The 17,882-nt window shown below is 38.5% G+C and overlaps 1 protein-coding gene across 7 annotated transcripts in view; it reads left to right on the forward strand.

Annotated features, from left to right (window-relative positions):
- NAA35 (N-alpha-acetyltransferase 35, NatC auxiliary subunit) overlaps positions 1–17,882 on the forward strand; it is a 107,470-nt gene that overhangs the window by 36,088 nt on the left and 53,500 nt on the right. For all 7 annotated transcript variants that reach the window (XM_025851625.2, XM_073880688.1, XM_025851627.2 and 4 more), the window contains 5 exons: positions 9,365–9,431; positions 10,036–10,079; positions 11,249–11,299; positions 11,951–12,034; positions 13,141–13,255. In XM_025851625.2, coding sequence (XP_025707410.1) covers positions 9,365–9,431; positions 10,036–10,079; positions 11,249–11,299; positions 11,951–12,034; positions 13,141–13,255 — 361 coding nt within the window. The remainder of the gene's footprint in view (positions 1–9,364; positions 9,432–10,035; positions 10,080–11,248; positions 11,300–11,950; positions 12,035–13,140; positions 13,256–17,882) is intronic.

The following is a 17,882-nucleotide window of genomic DNA, read 5'->3' on the forward strand; positions in this document are numbered from 1 at the left end:
CAACATATTTTAAGAAAAAAGAAAAAGAAGAAGATAACAGGAGAGGAAGAAAAGGGGAGTATGTCAGAGGGGGAGACGAACCATGAGAGATGATGGACTCTGAAAAACAAACTGAGGGTTCTAGAGGGTAGGGGGGTGGGGGGATGGGTTAGCCTGGTGATGGGTATTGAGGAGGGCACGTTCTGCATGGAGCACTGGGTGTTATGAACAAACAATGAATCATGGAACACTGCACCAAAAACTAATGATGTAATATATGGTGGTTAACATAAAAATAAAATTTTTAAAAAAAAAGATGTGTGTGTGTGTATGTGTGTGTGTATATATATATATATGTACAATGGAATATTACTCAGCCATCAAAACGAATGAAATCTTGCTGTTTGCAACAATGTGGATGGAACTAGAGTGTATTATGCTCAGAGAAATAAGTCAGAGAAAGACAAATACCATATGATTTCACTCATATGTTGAATTATAAGAAACAATACAGATGAACATAGGGGAAGGGAAGGAAAAATAAGATAAAAACAGGCAAAACGTAAGAGACTTTTTTTTTTAAGGTTTTATTTATTTGACACGGAGAGAGTGAGCACAAGCAGGGGGAGTGGGAGAGGGAGAAGCAGACTCCCTGCTGAGCAGGGAGCCCAATGCGGGACTTGATCCCAGGATCGTGGGATCATGAGCTGAGCTGAAGACAGACACTTAACCAAATGAGCCAACCAGGCGCCCCGAGATTTTTTTTTTTTTAAGATTTATTTAGAGAATGTGCGCTCAAGCAGGGGGAGGGGAAGAGAGAGAGGGCAAGAAGTAGATGCCACACTGAGCACAGAACCCAATGTGGGGCTTGATCATAAGATCCTGAGATTATGACCTGAGCTGAAATCAAGAGTTGGACGCTTAACTCATTGAGCAACCCAGGCACCCCAAGAGGTTCTTAACTATAGGGAACAAAGGGTTGCTGGAGGGGAAGTGGGTGGGGGGATGGGGTAACTGGGTGATGGGCATTAAGGAGGGCACTTGATGTAATGAGCACTGGGTGTTATATGCAACTGATGAATCACTAAACTCTACCCTGAAACTATAATACACTATATGTTAACTAACTTGAATTTAAATAAAAATTAATGAGATGTAAAATTACATTTTTTTTGTAGCAAGTATTCTAAGTGTGGTGTGTATGTTACACTTACAGCACATTTCGGTTTGAACTATCCACATTTCAGGTGCTCCTTAATTGGCTGTGTGTTGGCCATATTGGTCAGCACAGTTCTAAACACTGGTGTGGCTCAGGCCCTATCTTTACACCTCTTCTCTGTACTCATTCTCCTGATGATCTCATGCAGGTTCATAGACTTAAATTCTGTCTCTGCTACTGAAGCCTAAGTTTGTATCCTCAGCTTAGACTTCATAGACTTCCCTAAATCTCAGACTCACACATGCTACTGCCTATTCTACATTTTTCGCTTGGATGTCTAGCTCAGACATCACATTTCCAAAATGGAGCTGCTGATTTTCCCATTGCCTCCTAACTTCTTCCTTCTGTAGTCTTCTCAATCTCAGCAAATGGAGCTCTGTTCTTCTAGTTGTACAGAACAAAAACTTTGGAGTCATCCTTGACTCTTCTCTTTCTCTCATACCTCACATCTAAACCCTCAGGAAGTCCTGTGAACCAAAGGTTGGCAGTCTACAGCCTGCAGGCCTACCCAGCCTGTTGCCTATATTTTTTATGGTCCTGGAGCTAAGAATGTTTTTTGTGTTTTTAAAAAAAATTTAAAAATTTTTAAATTTTTTTTAAAGATTATTTACTCACTTCAGAGAGAGAGAGCACAAGCCAGGGGGTGTGGGGGCAGAGGGAGAGGGAGAAGCACACTCCCCACTGAGCAGGGAGCCTGACACAGGGCTTGATCCCAGGACTCTGGGATCAATACCTGAACCAAAGGTAGATGCTTAACCAGCTGAGCCACCCAGATGCCCCTGTTTTTTTTGTGTTTTAAATAGTTACATTTAAGTAGTGATATAAGTACCTACATAATTATCTCCATTTTACCACTGGCTTGTAAAACAGAAAATATATATTATCTGGCTCTTTTAAAAAAAGTATCCTCGACTGATACTGTTTATATGTTTAATTAATTTATTTGTTTAATTAGTGCCAGGCACTGCGGCAGATACTACTGGGTATTTGCACCTGTAATGACAGGCATATATTGCTTTGCTGTGCAGGGTGAGGGTGGGAGGGAGACTAAGGATGCTCCTCCTGGCTCTTACGCCTTTTCTTCTTTTTAAGGAAAAGTCCTACTTATCTTTAGACTTGGATCCCAGTCTCCTGACTTGCCCATACAGACTTCAGTTTTTTTCTCTGCCCTTCTTAGCACATTCTTCTGTTAACAGCTGGTGCCTGCATACTGGCTTGCATGGAACAGTCCTACTTGGCACCTTTTATCCTGGTGTAGTTTTTAATAGTATCCCCTTTTACTCTCAGTAGTATGCCAGTTTGAGTAATAATGTATGGTGCACCCCTTATGGTGTACCCCTTCTCCTGTCATTTTTTTTTTTTTTTGGAACATAGATGTGATATTTGGAGGTAGGTCCTGCTTCATTTTGTCAACATGTAAATCTAAGACAGTCTCAGAGCTTAGGATGGTGAAGCAGAAAGATTACTTCTGATATTCCTGTTATTTGGCATGATATAAGTATGCATCACTTAAGTCACTGTAGTTGGATTTTCCTCCTCTTTGCAACCAAATATATTTTTAATACAAAGATGAATTATAAAAGTTCTGGTTTGCCTGGCAAAGAGTAAACACTGTTACACACTTGGTGTGTATTTCTCCAAATATTTTCTATATGTATACATGTGTATTTTACTTAACATGATGGAATTATGTAAACTATTTGCAACTTTTTTCTGTAGACAATAGAGAATAGATTTCTGTATGTACCAATATATTGTAGGTAGAGAGCTACCTCATTGTTTTTTATTGGCTGCATAGCTTCATGTTAAGAGTACAGGTTTTGAATATTTCTGGCAAGAATTATTAAAGGATGCTAAAACTAGTAAACAAAAGTATAACAAGCACAGGATTTGTACCTAGCCTCCAAGTATCTTCCCACAAGATATTAATTACAGAGGGAAAATGATTCGTTTACAGTGAAGAAACATGGCAGATACCACCTTAGCTAAATGGCCAGACTTAATATCACCAATAATGGGACGGTTCAGCATCATGTGCTTCCAGATACAATGCTCCATGAGAAGAACACAACATCACTTCTGTGGTATTCCTATTAAATATGACAGAAATTGGATTTAATCTTGGAGAAACATAAGGCAAACCCATATTGAGGGATGTAGTCATTAAAAATAACTTCGGCCTGTACTATTCCAAAATGTCAGGGCATGAAAGATAAGGACCAAGGAAATGCCCCACATTCAAGAGATATGAATTTCCAAATTTGATCATTGTACCATGGTTATGTAAGAGAATGATTTATGGTTTTGGGAAATCACACTGAAGTATTTAGAGGTAAGGGGGCATCACAATCTATAGCTTAGTCTCAAATGTGTAAGAAAAAGTATAGAGAATGATAATGCAAATGTGGTAAAATGTTATTTGAAGAATATGGGGGAGGAATATGGAACTTCTCTGTGCTATTTTTTATTCAGAAATTTTTTCAAAAGAAAGTTTAAAAAGTACAGCCTCTGGGGATTGATATCACCTAAGTTTGTGTTCTTTCTATTTCACTTACATGCTTTGTGGTGTTTGGGAATTTAAGTTTCTAAGCCTCAGTGTCCTCATTTATAAAATATAGTTTGTAATAGTCCCCACCTCAGAGCATTATTTTGAGGGTTAATGAAGTTAATACAAGTAAAATGTTTAGAGCAGTGCCTGGCACATAGTAAGTACTTAATAATGTTAGCTGTTATTATCATTTGTATTCCGTTGTATATACAGTGAATTACAAGCCACTTATTAGTAGACATTTAAATTGTTTGAAGTCTTAATCTGAATCATCTGTGGGCATGTTTTACCCTTACTTGTAGCTTTATTGTGTTACTCAGTATCTAGTCTGTAGAAGGTACTCAGGTTTAGTTGAATGAATCAAGTTATTTCAGGAGCATCTGAAATCTTTATGCAAACTACTTTATCTGTGAAATGAATTTTTTTTCCTTTAAAATTTTTTATTGTTATGTTAATCACCATACTACACCATTAGTTTTTGATGTAGTGTTTCATGATCCATTGTTTGTGCATAACACCCAGTGCTCCACGCAGAACGTGCCCTCTTTAATACCCATCACCAGGCTAACCCATCCCCCCACCCCCCTCCCCTCTAGAACCCTCAGTTTGTTTTTCAGAGTCCATCGTCTCTCATGGTTTGTCTCCTCCTCCGATTTACCCCACTTCATTCTTCCCCTCCTGCTATCCTTTTTTTTTTCTTAACATATATTGCATTATTTGTTTCAGAGGTACAGATCTGTGATTCAACAGTCTTACACAATTCACAGCGCTCACCATAGCACATACCCTCCCCAATGTCTATCATCCAGCCACCCCGTCCCTCCCACCCCTCACCACTCCAGCAACCCTGTTTGTTTCCTGAGATTAAGAATTCCTCATATCAGTGAGGTCATATGATACATGTCTTTCTCTGATTGACTTATTGTGAAATGAATTTTTAAAGCAGTAATAAGTTGTAACCGATATACTGTAATTGTTTTAGAAGGGGTTGAAAAAAATTTTACTTTATTAGAATATTACATTATTAGTACAGTCAAGATCACTGGTTTGGTTGGAATCACATTTAGTACGGGTATTGGGTGTTCTACTACACTTATGATTGTAGATGTTTTACTATTCCAAATTTCTTTGTGGGGCTGCATGTTTTATAGAATCCTGAGTATCCAGATAACTTTCTGCAGTTATTATCTTGGCAGTATTGTAAAGACATTGTAAAATACAGTAAGGCACATGGGGCTTTACCCCTCAGGACATCTTCATCACCCTAGTGGCTGTGATTGTATTTTGCCATTGTACTCCTGGGTGTCTGGCCCATACCAGCCCTCATTGTGTGGTCTGAATGAAAATGGTTCAGAAATGAATAAGTGAGGAGAAAATTTTCCTTACTAGTCTACACCTCCAAATTCTTGATTTCAAAATATTATCCTTTGATCGCTACAACTTACTTTTTGATTTCCTTGTTCTGATTCCCCAACTCCTAGTATCCTTCAGTTCCACAGAGACCTCCAATTCCCAGATGCTGCTCCTTTAGTTTTCTGTTACTTATGTCGTGTCCTCATTTCCATGGTCCAGTGGTGAAATCATTCTTTCTCAAACACCCTTCTCCCTTGCCCCTCTCATCTCATCATAATGTGTCACTTATATGGCAAAACTCCAACCATCTGCCTACTTGCTGCTTGCACCCAAACAGCAGAAGGCTGCTAGAGAAAACCCACATCTGTGTGTCTATTCTCACTTTAATTTTAGGACTGCAAATTTCAGATGGGCGCTCAGCACTAAAGACAGCCCTGTCCTTCTGTGGTAAGCTTTCTTTAACAGCCTGTCAGTGAGTTCTCCACATCTTTTACTTCTCCACACCTCCATTGCCAACCCACCTCTCTATCAGCTTACCTTGTACCTTAATGAAATATTAGATTGAATCAGATGTGGGTCGATGTACCCCATCTTCTCAGTCACATATGCTAACCTGTGTTGGTACCCACATTATCTGCTTTCTGTCTTGTGAAAATGTAAGTACCCTGATAATCCAAGCTCAGCCTCCTCTTGTGTTCTAGATTCTGTCCCCTCTTGCCTTGTGCAGTCATTATCCCTTCTTTGTATTGCATTATTAGTGTCTCCTTCCCTACTACATTATACTTTTGGCATATAAACATACTTAAATATCATTCAGTTTAAAGCAACCCAGTTCCCTTGATCCCATGGCTCCTTATATCTAGTATGAAATGCAAAAAATTCCTTGAATGAGCTGTTAATATTTATTTTTCCTATCTGTTCTCACCCTCCTATTAGACATTCTTTTTCTACAACTGCACAGAAGTTGGTCTTAACAAGGTCCATAATATCCGTCTTGCTAAATCCCTTGTTCTCACCTCTCCCTCTCCAACCACCAGTATCATTGGACACAGTTGACCTCTCTTTGAAAGAGTTTCATCTCATCTTCCTGGTACAGCTGTCTCTTGGTTTTCTTTATTCCTCACTGGTTACCCCATTTCTTGTGCTTGCTTCTCTAGATGGCTGGAACTACTCCTGGGCTCTTCTATAACTTCTGCTTCAGTTGATGTCCTCTAGTTCTGCACCTTTTAATACCAACTCTGTGCTGATGAAGCCCAAATTTATATTTCTGTTCCTGATTCCTCCCCTGACTTTCAGACTCACACAAGTGCCTTCCTGAAATCTTCACTTGGATAACTAAAGAAATTCTAAACTTAACATAACTAAAATTGTACTCCATTTCTGAAAGTCTGCCCCATCTCAATAAATTGTACCTTCATATACCAGTTCCTCAGACCAAACACCTAAAAATGATCCTTGATTGCACAACTTACCTTATACCCCACATTCACTTCATTGGCACATCACGTTAGCTTTACTTTTTCAATATATCCTGATTTCAACAACTTCTCATCGCTTCCAGTTATAATCTCAATCCAAATCACTGTCAGCTCCTGCTTGCATTTTTGGTTTGTGTCCCGTATCTGGTCTCCCTGGTTTGACCTTGGCTTTTATCCTTGTTAAATCTACACGGTTTTTAAGAGTGATCTTTTAATGGTAGCATCTGTTTATATAACTCCTCTGCTTCAGTCCTCCAATGACTTAGATTAAGTTCTTGTTACTGAGGCGACTATTATGCAGACCTGTGATATTCTGTCATATAAATGCTTTTCCTTAGCCTCCTCCTGGAAAGCAGTGCATAGATAGGACTTACTGGAGTGTTTTGTCTTCACAGTATTGGCTTACTTAATTTTTAAAAAATTAGTAACATTTTAAAAATTGGAGGATTTTACATTAAATTAGATTTTTTTGTTCTGAAAAACACTAGCTTTGCATTCATTAGTCAATAGGATAGGTAGTGGCTTGTTTCCTTTACATGAAGTGTGTATTCTCCAGCTTGCCATAGTCTCCCCAGTCCCCCAGGTATCTTGTAGTCAACCTGATCTACTTAGGAAGATGACCAGGCACAGCCCTGCCCTATAGTAGGTCATCATTCACTTGACAGATTTTTTTTTTAAATTTTTTTAAAGCATTTTATTTTTTATTTTTTAACATGGGGCTTGAACTCAGGACCTGGAGATCAAGAGTCAGTCACCCAACCTACCAAAACACCCAGGTGCCTGGACAAATATTTTTTTTAACAGTACTTTGTGCCCGGTACAGTTCTAAGACCTGGAGATAAAGCACTGAAAACAACAGAGCCTTGATGTCATTGATTTTGCATTCCTTGGGAGAGATAGTGTGTCAGTAAACACATCATGTCAGGTGTTCTGTGAAGAAGAGTGAAGCAGGGACAGGGCATATAGAATGGTGAAGGGTGCTGTTTTAGAATACATAGGGCAAACCTCTATGAGGAATTGACAGTGGAACAGAAGCTAGAATATAGGGAGGGATGGGGCTCTGGAAATCTTAGGAAGAAACTTTGTGGGGAGGGGTCAGCAAGTACAGAGGTCCTGAGAAGAGAAGGTGTTTGATGTGTCTGATGGATGACAAGAAGGACGTTGGAGAGGGAGGCCAGAGCTGCATGGTAATTGGTGGTGGGCCTCTGTTCACGTGGGGTTTTGGATTTTCCTGTGAGCAGGGAAACAACTGGAAGGTTTTGAGTAGGAGGTGATGTGAAATGACTTATTTTAAAACAATCTCTTTGGCTTCTGGCAGTGAATAAATTGTAGCAGGGATGAGCATGGGAGGGGGGGGGTGACCTGTGTGGAGGCAGCTGTGGAAGTGAGAGGGGGTGGTGACTTCACTAGAGATAACTGAAAGGTGGGAGTTAAACTTAAATGAGACGTTGAAGGTTGAGCCTATTGGGTTTTCTGACGGTTTGATACAGGGCGTAGGAAAATGAGAGGAGGGGTGCCTGGGTGGCTCAGTCGGTTAAGTGTCCAACTCGCTTTTGGGTGAGGTCATGATCTTAGGGTCTTGAGATCAAACCCTGCATCAGACTTCACACTGGGCATGGAGTCTGCTTGAGATGCTCTTTCTCCCTCTCCCCTGCTCGCTCGCTCTCTTTCAAAACAAAAAAAGGAAAACTAGAGGAATTGGAAGTGTAGGTTTTCAGCCAGAGTAACTGTGGGTGGATGGAGGTACCATTTAGCAATGTGGTAAACACTGGGAGAGTTCCTTATTAGATGTGTAAAGCATAAGAATCCTATTTGGCGGCCAAGTAGGGATAGAGTATAAACTTTGCCTAGAGGATAAGCTTATAGCTCTGTAACACAACCTGAGATTTTTAAGAGACCCAATCCTCCGAGTCCTATAACACCACTAACAACAGTTCTTTGAACCCAGGGACATTTTTTTTTTCTCTGTCAGTTCATAACATATAGTACATGATATGGATTGTGTACTCATGTTTTTGTTAAGAATCCACAGAAATGTTGCCCTAGCTCTGGCTACTGCTATAAATGCCTATTATTCCAATGTATTAGGGCTTCTATGTACCTTTTTATAAGAATTATAATACAACAGAAACATTCTTTTAATAGAGCTTGTAACTTAATTGAATCAGCCAAATGATACTAAATTCAGTTTTCAAAGTGAGTCTAGCAAACTACTTAATTTGTTAATGTCTCGGCACTATTTTAAATGACTTTGCAGGTGGGAATCCATGTATGTATGAATAATTTTTTCTTTACGTGGGGCTGAAGTGGAAGTATGTTTTGCTATCACTTTGAGTAATTTTGTTTGAGAAGGCTTAATTTTTGTGGCCTAACTGTGTAAACAAGCATTTGATAATTTTTGAAGTAAAAGTCTTATATAAATCTTGCAAACTTATCAAGCGGTAATTAATGTGTATTTACTGTTCACTTGTGAACGTGAGAATACTTTGTAAGTGGGAATTATTACTTTCTGATACTGTTAGCATTAACCGTATTTTGCAAGTGAACATACTAAATGCAAGTGTATTTAAATTGCCTAAGGGCAAACGATTAAAGGTGGAGATAGCATTAGAATATGGTGTTTTAAGGATACACTGTAGGGAAAGTGTGGATGTATGATAGTAATATTTAGACAAGCAGAATGACATTTCATTCTATGTTCATATTAGCAAATAGTGATTTTGTAAGAGGAATATAATGAAAGGTTTTGCTACTATTCAAGGGCCTAATTATTCCTTTCCTGTACAGGAAGATTTTCAATCAATGACTTATGGATTTAAAATGGCTAACAGTGTGACAGACCTTCGAGTTACAGGTAAAACAATTTATAAGATGACACACAAGTTTTGTATTTGGATTTGTTTCCTGTTTAAACTCATTGTCTCTCTTTTTTTAAAATTTTATTGTTATGTTAATCACCATACATTACATCATTAGTTTGTGATGTAGTGTTCCATGATTCATTGTTTGTGCATAACACCCAGTGCTCCATGCAGAACGTGCCCTCTTTAATACCTGTCACCAGGCTAACCCATCCCCCCACCCCCTCCCCTTTAGAACCCTCAGTTTGTTTTTCAGAGTCCATCGTCTCTCATGGTTCATCTCCCCCTCCAATTTCCCCCCTTCATTCTTCCCCTCTTGCTATCTTCTTCTTTTTTTTTCCCTTAACATATATTGCATTATTTGTTTCAGAGGTACAGATCTGTGATTCAACAGTCTTGCACACTTCACAGCGCTCACCATAGCACATATCCTCCCCAATGTCTATCACCCAGCCACCCCATCCCTCCCACCCCACCCCCACTCCAGCAACACTCAGTTTGTTTCCTGAGATTAAGAATTCCTCATATCAGTGAGGTCATATAATACATGTCTTTCTCTGATTGACTTATTTCGCTCAGCATTGTCTCTCTTTCTAGGCATGCTAAAAGATGTGGAGGATGACATGCAAAGAAGAGTAAAGGTATATTTCTTTTCTATTTGCTTTGGTATAGGATTTTTGCATTCTTCTAAATGTCAAGTTACCTTTAGCTAATTACAAACAGCTACTATAGGGAGGGCCACCAGCTTCCTTTATATATGCTGTGCCTTCTTTGCAATTCATTTGAAAACAGCTAGAGCAGTTGTTTCTGGTGAATTAATGTCCTTTTCAAGTACTGAAAATTTAACCTTGAAGATTAGTCAATTTTTTGCCAGTGTTTTAGAATTATAAGTATGCTTTTTTAAGAATAGCATAGTCTAGAATTTTAAGCTCCTCAAAGGTAAGGACGATCTTCTTCCACAGCTATTACAAAGTCTGCAATGTAGTGGACAATCTCAGTATCCCAAATCTGGTGAATGACTTCTATGAATGATACCCTTCAGCCAGAAGACCCTAACGATTTGGTTCTCATAGAGATTTAAAAAAAGGAAAAAAGTTACATTTCTGCTGTTCTTCTATACTTGTATAACACAGCATGGTTGTCAAAGCAATTTTATATTATTGCCTTAGTTGATATTTATAATTAAGTAGTGAATTAGGCAATAAAATGCACCTAGTGCCCTAGTTTTAGGTGAGGAAATACAGCTTAAAAGAATAAACTGTCTGAGTCTACTGAAGGGCATGCCACTCAGAAGGGCAGCCAGCACAGCCAGATCTTCTGCCAGATCTTCTTGTAGTAACTGCCCTATAGTTGTCAAAATAGTCAGTCATATTGTTACTCATGCAAGAGGTTTTGCATTTTAGTGTAGAACAATCAGTATTTACAATGTGACTTTACGATGTGATTTGTATAAAGGTTACTATTTTTTTCTAACAGGGTTAGTTTTGAGAGCATCAAGAGTTTCAATTAATACGTCCTTTTAAAAAGAAGGAAGTACCATGTGCCATGTACTTACCTTATTTCATTGTTGACTTTTGATGTTTATAATACCTTATTCTGTATGATTTTAATAATTTATATCAAAATGGACTTTCTGTATAAGTATTAATAGGAAAATAAATACTAGATCTTTTTTCTTCCAAATATTTTTCTTAAAAATAGATTCTTACATATACTCAAAAAATTAATTTAGCACTTTACCTTGTATATGTATAAGCTAATATTTCTGCAAGTTTATGTTTATTTTAATTCACATTTTTTAAAATTTTAGAGTACTCGAAGTCGACAAGGAGAAGAAAGAGATCCAGAAGTTGAACTAGAAGTAATTGAACTTATTTTCTGGTAGATAATATCAGAGAAGTCTACCTCTTAATGTTGTAGTTTTATGAACTGCGTTATAATTTATGGAAGCCCTTTTTAAGGTATTTCTTTAAAAGTTGGACATTGCAAGGGATTTTATTTCCCTTGTATTTGTTTTGATAGAATAATAATGCAGCTCTTTCAAATACATGATTTCAAAGCTCTTCAATATTCCTGTGAGGTAGGAAGAAAAATTATTTTTTACGGATGATACGTCAAAATTTGGCAAAACCCACAACTTGAACAGTGTGGAAAGTACTAAACCTTTGTCTGGATCCTTAATTTTCTGACTCTGCTTAAAGCATCTTTTCATCAATTCTGTTTAAAATGTTAATTAAATCAGTTTTTGAGAAAATAGTCTTAACTTTTTACTTAAGAAAAAATCCATCCCATTGATAAAGAAGCTTTACTTTATATTTCTATTTCAGTAGAACAGGCTTTGTTTTATTTTCTGCAGCTCATTTTCAGGCATTTAAAAGACTGTAAGTGAAGGTGTTTGTAATATAGTAAGTTATTAGCATTGAAATTTAGGACTTAAAATACTATATTTTAAAATGAAATTCCTTTGACAGACTTTGCATCTTTTAACTTTTAGTGGTTTCTTATTTTTTAGCATCAACAGTGTTTAGCAGTATTCAGCAGAGTGAAATTCACTCGAGTGTTACTGACAGTGCTTATAGCCTTTACTAAGAAAGAGGTAAGAGCGTTTAATCTATTTCAGTGGGCTTTTTGGGGGGGCAGGACATAGTGTGTTACTGGAAGTAGTTCTGAGACTTTTCCATTGGAACGCCTCCAATCACACATATACAGCATTCAGCATTTGGTATATTTTATATATTATATATATATGATATTAGAGATATTAAATAATTTTCTCAAAAAGTCACATGAATTTACATTCTGTTCCATAACATATCTGTGTCTGTTGTTGATATATAAAAATAATATTTTATAAGACTTAATACTGGTACAATAACAGAAACTGAAATTGCTTGTGTGTAGTCCTGTCTTGTGAATTGAAAAGGAGAAAGCAAAAATGGGAATTTCAGGTAGACCTCTTCTTTCATTCAGTTCAATAATTAACTGTTGGTGTAGAACCAAAAAAGCCCTGGATGGTGAATATTTTTTCTTCGTGTGTATTTGCATTAATTCAAGTCAATTACAGACTAATTTGTGGATAATTAGGAAGTGGGTGAATAGAGATCCAACCTTTACCATTGATCTAACTCCTAAGTCTCTTTTTTCTGTTTTTTTTTTTAATTTCACCTTAATGAATGGCATAGTAGAAATGTTGAAATTTTCCAGTTGACTGCAACTCAATTTTTTTCCTTTCTTTTTTTAAAATATAAGATGAACAGAACAAGCTAGAAATGTTTCCTATTATTTTTTAATGGCTCCTACAAGAATAGAAATGGGTAAAAAAAATAATTTCTAGGGGCGCCTGGGTGGCTCAGTCGTTGGGTGTCTGCCTTCGGCTCAGGTCATGATCCCAGGGTCCTGGGATTGAAGCCCGCATCAGGCTCCCTGCTCTGCAGGAGGCCTGCTTCTCCCCCCTCCCATTCCCTCTGCTTGTGTTCCCTCTCTTGCTGTGTCTCTCTCTGTCAATTAAATAAATAAAATCTTTAAAAATAATAATAATTTCTATCCTAACAGGATCTGAGCATCCTGTATTAAGTGAATAGTTTGTGAAAACCGATGACATTACAACATTTAATTTCATTATTGTTTATAGGATTTTCCTATTTAATGTATATCTTTCAGTGAAAGAATATGTAAGAATGTTTTTGGTGATTTATTTGCTAGACCAGTGCTGTTGCAGAAGCTCAAAAATTGATGGTTCAAGCAGCAGATCTTCTTTCTGCCATTCATAATTCATTGCATCATGGCATCCAGGCTCAGAATGATACTACAAAAGGAGGTAATTGTCTGTTTTTACTCCTACTCTTTTTTTTCTTACCCATCCAGATTATATAAAGTTTGGTTTGTTCTAAAATTCATGTGTCAGTCCATCTGTTTGGACCTTGGAATGTTTTACTCCATAAACTTATATAGTATCTATGCTTTCTTTTAAATATATTATAGACCAAAAATTGTACTATAGAACTTGACCATCTCCTGTATCTTACTGTTTGGGCTCTGAATATTTACTGCCAAGTGATCATTCTGTGATGTCAGCAGTACACTCTTTTTTAATCAACTCTCCCCTTTACTCCTTTGAGAGATCATCACCTTGATTACATAGTATTCCCTGAATACTGGGCCTGTACCCTCTGTGGTCTCATTGCAGTTGTTTACTTGTTTGTTTTTCTGTAACAGTATTTTAGGCCAGGAACTGTCTTGTTTGTGTATCTCTGTGATGCTTGGCACATTGTTGACGGTAGATTTTATTTATGAAATATTTCTTAAAATGAAAGGAATAATGTACCTTTGTTGTAAGAGTTGCAGCTGAGTTAACATTTTATTTTTATTTCTTTTTTTTATATATATTTTATTTATTTATTTGAAAGAGAGACCGCAAGAGCCAGAGAGGGAACACAGGCACGGGGAGTGGGAGAGGGAGAAGCAGGCTTCCCGCTGAGCAGGGAGCCCAATGCGGGCCTCGATCCCAGGACCCTGTGATCACGACCTGAGCCAAAGGCAGATGCTTAACGACTGAGCCACCCAGGCACCCCTATTTTTATTTCTTTTTAAAGATTTTGTTTATTTGCGATAGAGAGCATGAATGGGGGGAAGGGGCAGAGGGTGAAGAAGAAGCAGGCTTTCCACTGAGCAGGGCACCTGACGCAGGGCTTGATCCCAGGACTCTGGGATCATGACCTGAGCCAGAGGCAGACACTTAACCCCCCTAAGCCACCCAGGTACTCCCTGAGTTAACATTTTAGCTGATAGGTAGCAACTGTGATTCTTAAAACTCATTATAATGAGATATTTATATTCTCTAAATTGTACAATTTTAATAGATGAATTATATGATATGTTGATTATATCTCAGAGTTGTGATTAAAAGAAGTTGGAGCAATGTTTTCAGAATTTGGGTGGGGGGATGGTTTCTAATCTTGAATCCTAGTTTCAAACTATCATTTAATTGTGAAGAAAGAAATTGTAAGTATTTAAAGTCTCAAAATTAATCTCCCAAAAGCTTTTGAAGATACTACTGGTGTATACGCTCCATTGAAACAAGGGACTAAGGGGATTCTGGGGAAGATGGCAGAATAGGAGGATCCTAGGCTCACCTCATTTCACAGATATACTTTATAACACCCACATCAGTGTAAATAACCCAGAAAATGACGTGAAGACTGGCAGAACAGACTCTCCACAGCTAAATATAAAGAGGCCACATTGGAAGAGGGTAGGAAGGGCAGAGACATGGTCAGAAGCTAAATGGACCCTTGGGGCTGTCTGTGGGAGTGAGGAACACCAAGGATACAGAGAGGGGAGAGGAGCAGACCCCACATGGAGGCATAAAGGACCTACTCTAGGAAGACGAATCCCCAAAACATTCGGCTTTGAAAACCAGAGGGGTTTAGCTTCTTGGGTTCTTAAAATCAGTGGGGCTTAATGCCCAGAACTTTAAAAGTCATCAGGCTCAGCTCTGAGCTAGAGGGCAATAGGAAACTGAGTCCCTGCACTTCAAGAGACAGCATAACAACCCTGCTGAGATATAGCATAGAAACAGTAGTTTGAAAATTTGGTTGGGGGGATGGTTTCTAATCTTGAACTAGAAGCAGAACAAAATTTATTTGCTGGACTCAGAAGTGTGCTGTAGGGGCAGGGATCTGTAGGAGACTTCTCTAAAAACAAAAGAGCTGGTGGGTGCCATTTCCCTCCCTGTCTACCCAGCTAGAAACAGATGCCTGTGGAACCTGTGCTGCACACTCTTCACCTAGCTTACCAACAGCACATCCCATCCCCGTGCTCTTCAGACCTGCCCCCTCCAACACAACCACTGCAGGAGTTTTCACAAAGCCTCTACATTACCCTGCCACAGCAAACTGGCACAAACCTTGCTAACACTGCATGCCCCTCCTTGCATTCCCTTGCAGACCCGCCCCCTCTGACACATCCTCAACTGGAGTCCATCCAAAGTGGCACTGCAAGTATGGCAGCGTGCAAGCATCCCCAGCAGGGATCAGTGCCCCTCAAAGTGACTTTTATCCTGGGGAGAGGGCAAGAAACCACACACCCTGATCCAACTGCGGCCCCACAATGCGTTGGGGGCACACACAGGGTCTGACTGCGGGCCCCGCCCACCAACAAAATGCTCAGTTGATGACACAGGGAAAGTAGCCTGTAGTACTGTGTGACCACGGCTCTGGCAAATGCCTAGTCGGACCCAATTCAAGCCCAAGGCAGCACCAGACTAGCCCACAAGTAACACAGGGACCAAACTTTGCCCACAGCAGGCAAAGAGAGCCATTGCAGATGACTGGACTGAAGGCAAACATGGCTCAGTCACAACAGTAGGGTGCACATAACACACATAGGAGATACCCTGAAGCACCAGGTTCTGGTGAACAGGAGACATTGTACTGCAGGCCACCACAGAGCCTCTTCTTCATGAGGTCACTATTTTTTTTTTTTTTAGATTTATTTATTTATTTGGGGGGATAAGCAGGGGGAGAGAGAAACTTAAGCAGACTCTGCACTGAGGTGGTGCCCAACGCACGGCTCAATCTCACATCCCTGAGATCACGACTTGAGACGAAACCAAGAGTCAGACACCCAACTGACTGCCGCTCAGGCGCCCCTTATAAGGCCACTACTTTCAAGAGCAGGAGACAAAGCTGACTTTCCTAACACAAAGGAACAGACACAGAGAGTTAGACAAAATGAGACAGAAATATGTCCCAAATGAAAGAACAGGACAAAATCACAGCAAGAGACCTAAATGAAACTGAGGTAAGTAATATGCCTGATAGGGAATTCAAAGTAATGGTCATAAAGATACTCACTGAACTTGAGAAAGTGTGATAAATCTCAGCGAGATCCTCAACAAAGAGATGTAATACAGAAAAGAACCTGTTGGAGTTGAAGAACTTAATAACTAAAATTAAAAATACACTAAAGGGAATGAATAGTAGACTAGAGGAAGCAGAAGAACAGATGCAGTGACCTGGAGAACAGAATAATGGAAAGCACTTAAGCCAAACAGGAGAAAGAGAAAACAATCAAAAAGAATAGATTAAGGGAACTTAGCAATATTGTCAAGTGTAACAACATTCATATTATAGGGATCCCAGAAGGAGAAGACAGCAAAAAGGGGGCAGAAAATTTATTTGAAGAAATAATAATGGAAAACTTCTTGAATCTAGGGAAGGAAACAAATCCAGATCCAGGAAGCACAAAGATTCCTCAACAAAATCAACCTGAGGAGATCCACACCAAAACACATAGTAATTAAAATGGCAAAAAGTAGGACTAAAGAGGATTTATAAAGCAGGAAAACAAAAGAAGACAGTTATATACAAGGGAAATCTGATAAGGCTATCAGCCGATTTTTTAGCAGGAACTGTGCAGGCCAGAAGGTGTGGCATGATATATTCAGAGTGCTAACAGAAAAAAACTTGCAACCAAATCTATCCAGCAAGGCTGTCATTCAGAATAGAAGGAGAGATAGTTTCCCAGACAAACAAAAGTTAAAGGAATTCATCACTGCTAAGCCAGTTCTATAGGAAATGTTAAAGGGGAGTCTGAATGGGAAGGAAAGACCATAAACAGGAGTAAGAAAAGTGGGAAGCACAAAAGCTATAAAGTAAGTATATCTTTAGAAATTAGTCAAGGGTTTCACAAAGTAAAAAGATGTAAAGTAGGACACTGCATACCTAAAATGTGGAGGCGAGGAGTAAAAATTTAGTGCTTTCAGAATGGCTTCAAACTTAAGCAACCATCAAATTAATATAGACTGCTGTATACATATGTTGTTATATGTAAACCTGATAGTAACCACAAATCAAAAACCAGTGATAGATATACAAAAAATAAAGAGAAAGGAATCCAAATATATCAAACTATTCCAAGAAGTAATAGAGGAAAGAAAGCTTCACCAAAGAAAGCCAACAAACTGTGAGAGAAGAAAGCAAGAGAACAGAGAATTAGAAAACCAGCCAGAAAGCAAGTAACAAAATGGCAGTAAGTACATGCCTGTCACTTGTTACTTTGAATGTAAATGGACTAAATGCACCAATCAAAAGACATAGGATGGTGGAATGGATTAAAAAAAAACAAGATCCATCTATATGCTGCCTATAGGAGACTCGTTTCAGACCTAAAGGGGGACACATGCAGATTGAAAGTGAAGAGGTAGAAAAACACTTATCATGCAAATGGAAGTGAAAAGAAAGCCAGTGTATAGCAGTACTTAAATGAAACAAAGTAGACTTTTAAAAAAAATACTGTAACAAGAGCCAAAGAAGGATACTACACAATCATAAAAGGAACAATCCAACAAGAAGAGACAACAATTGTAAATATTTATGCACCCAAAATGGGAGCACCCAAAAACATAAAGCAGCTTTTAATAAACATAAAGGAAGTAAACAATA

This window comes from Callorhinus ursinus, unplaced genomic scaffold (genome assembly GCF_003265705.2).
Source record: "Callorhinus ursinus isolate GAN/ISIS: 27379988/994484 unplaced genomic scaffold, GSC_fseal_2.0 scaffold39, whole genome shotgun sequence".
Taxonomy (NCBI): Eukaryota; Metazoa; Chordata; class Mammalia; order Carnivora; family Otariidae; genus Callorhinus; species Callorhinus ursinus.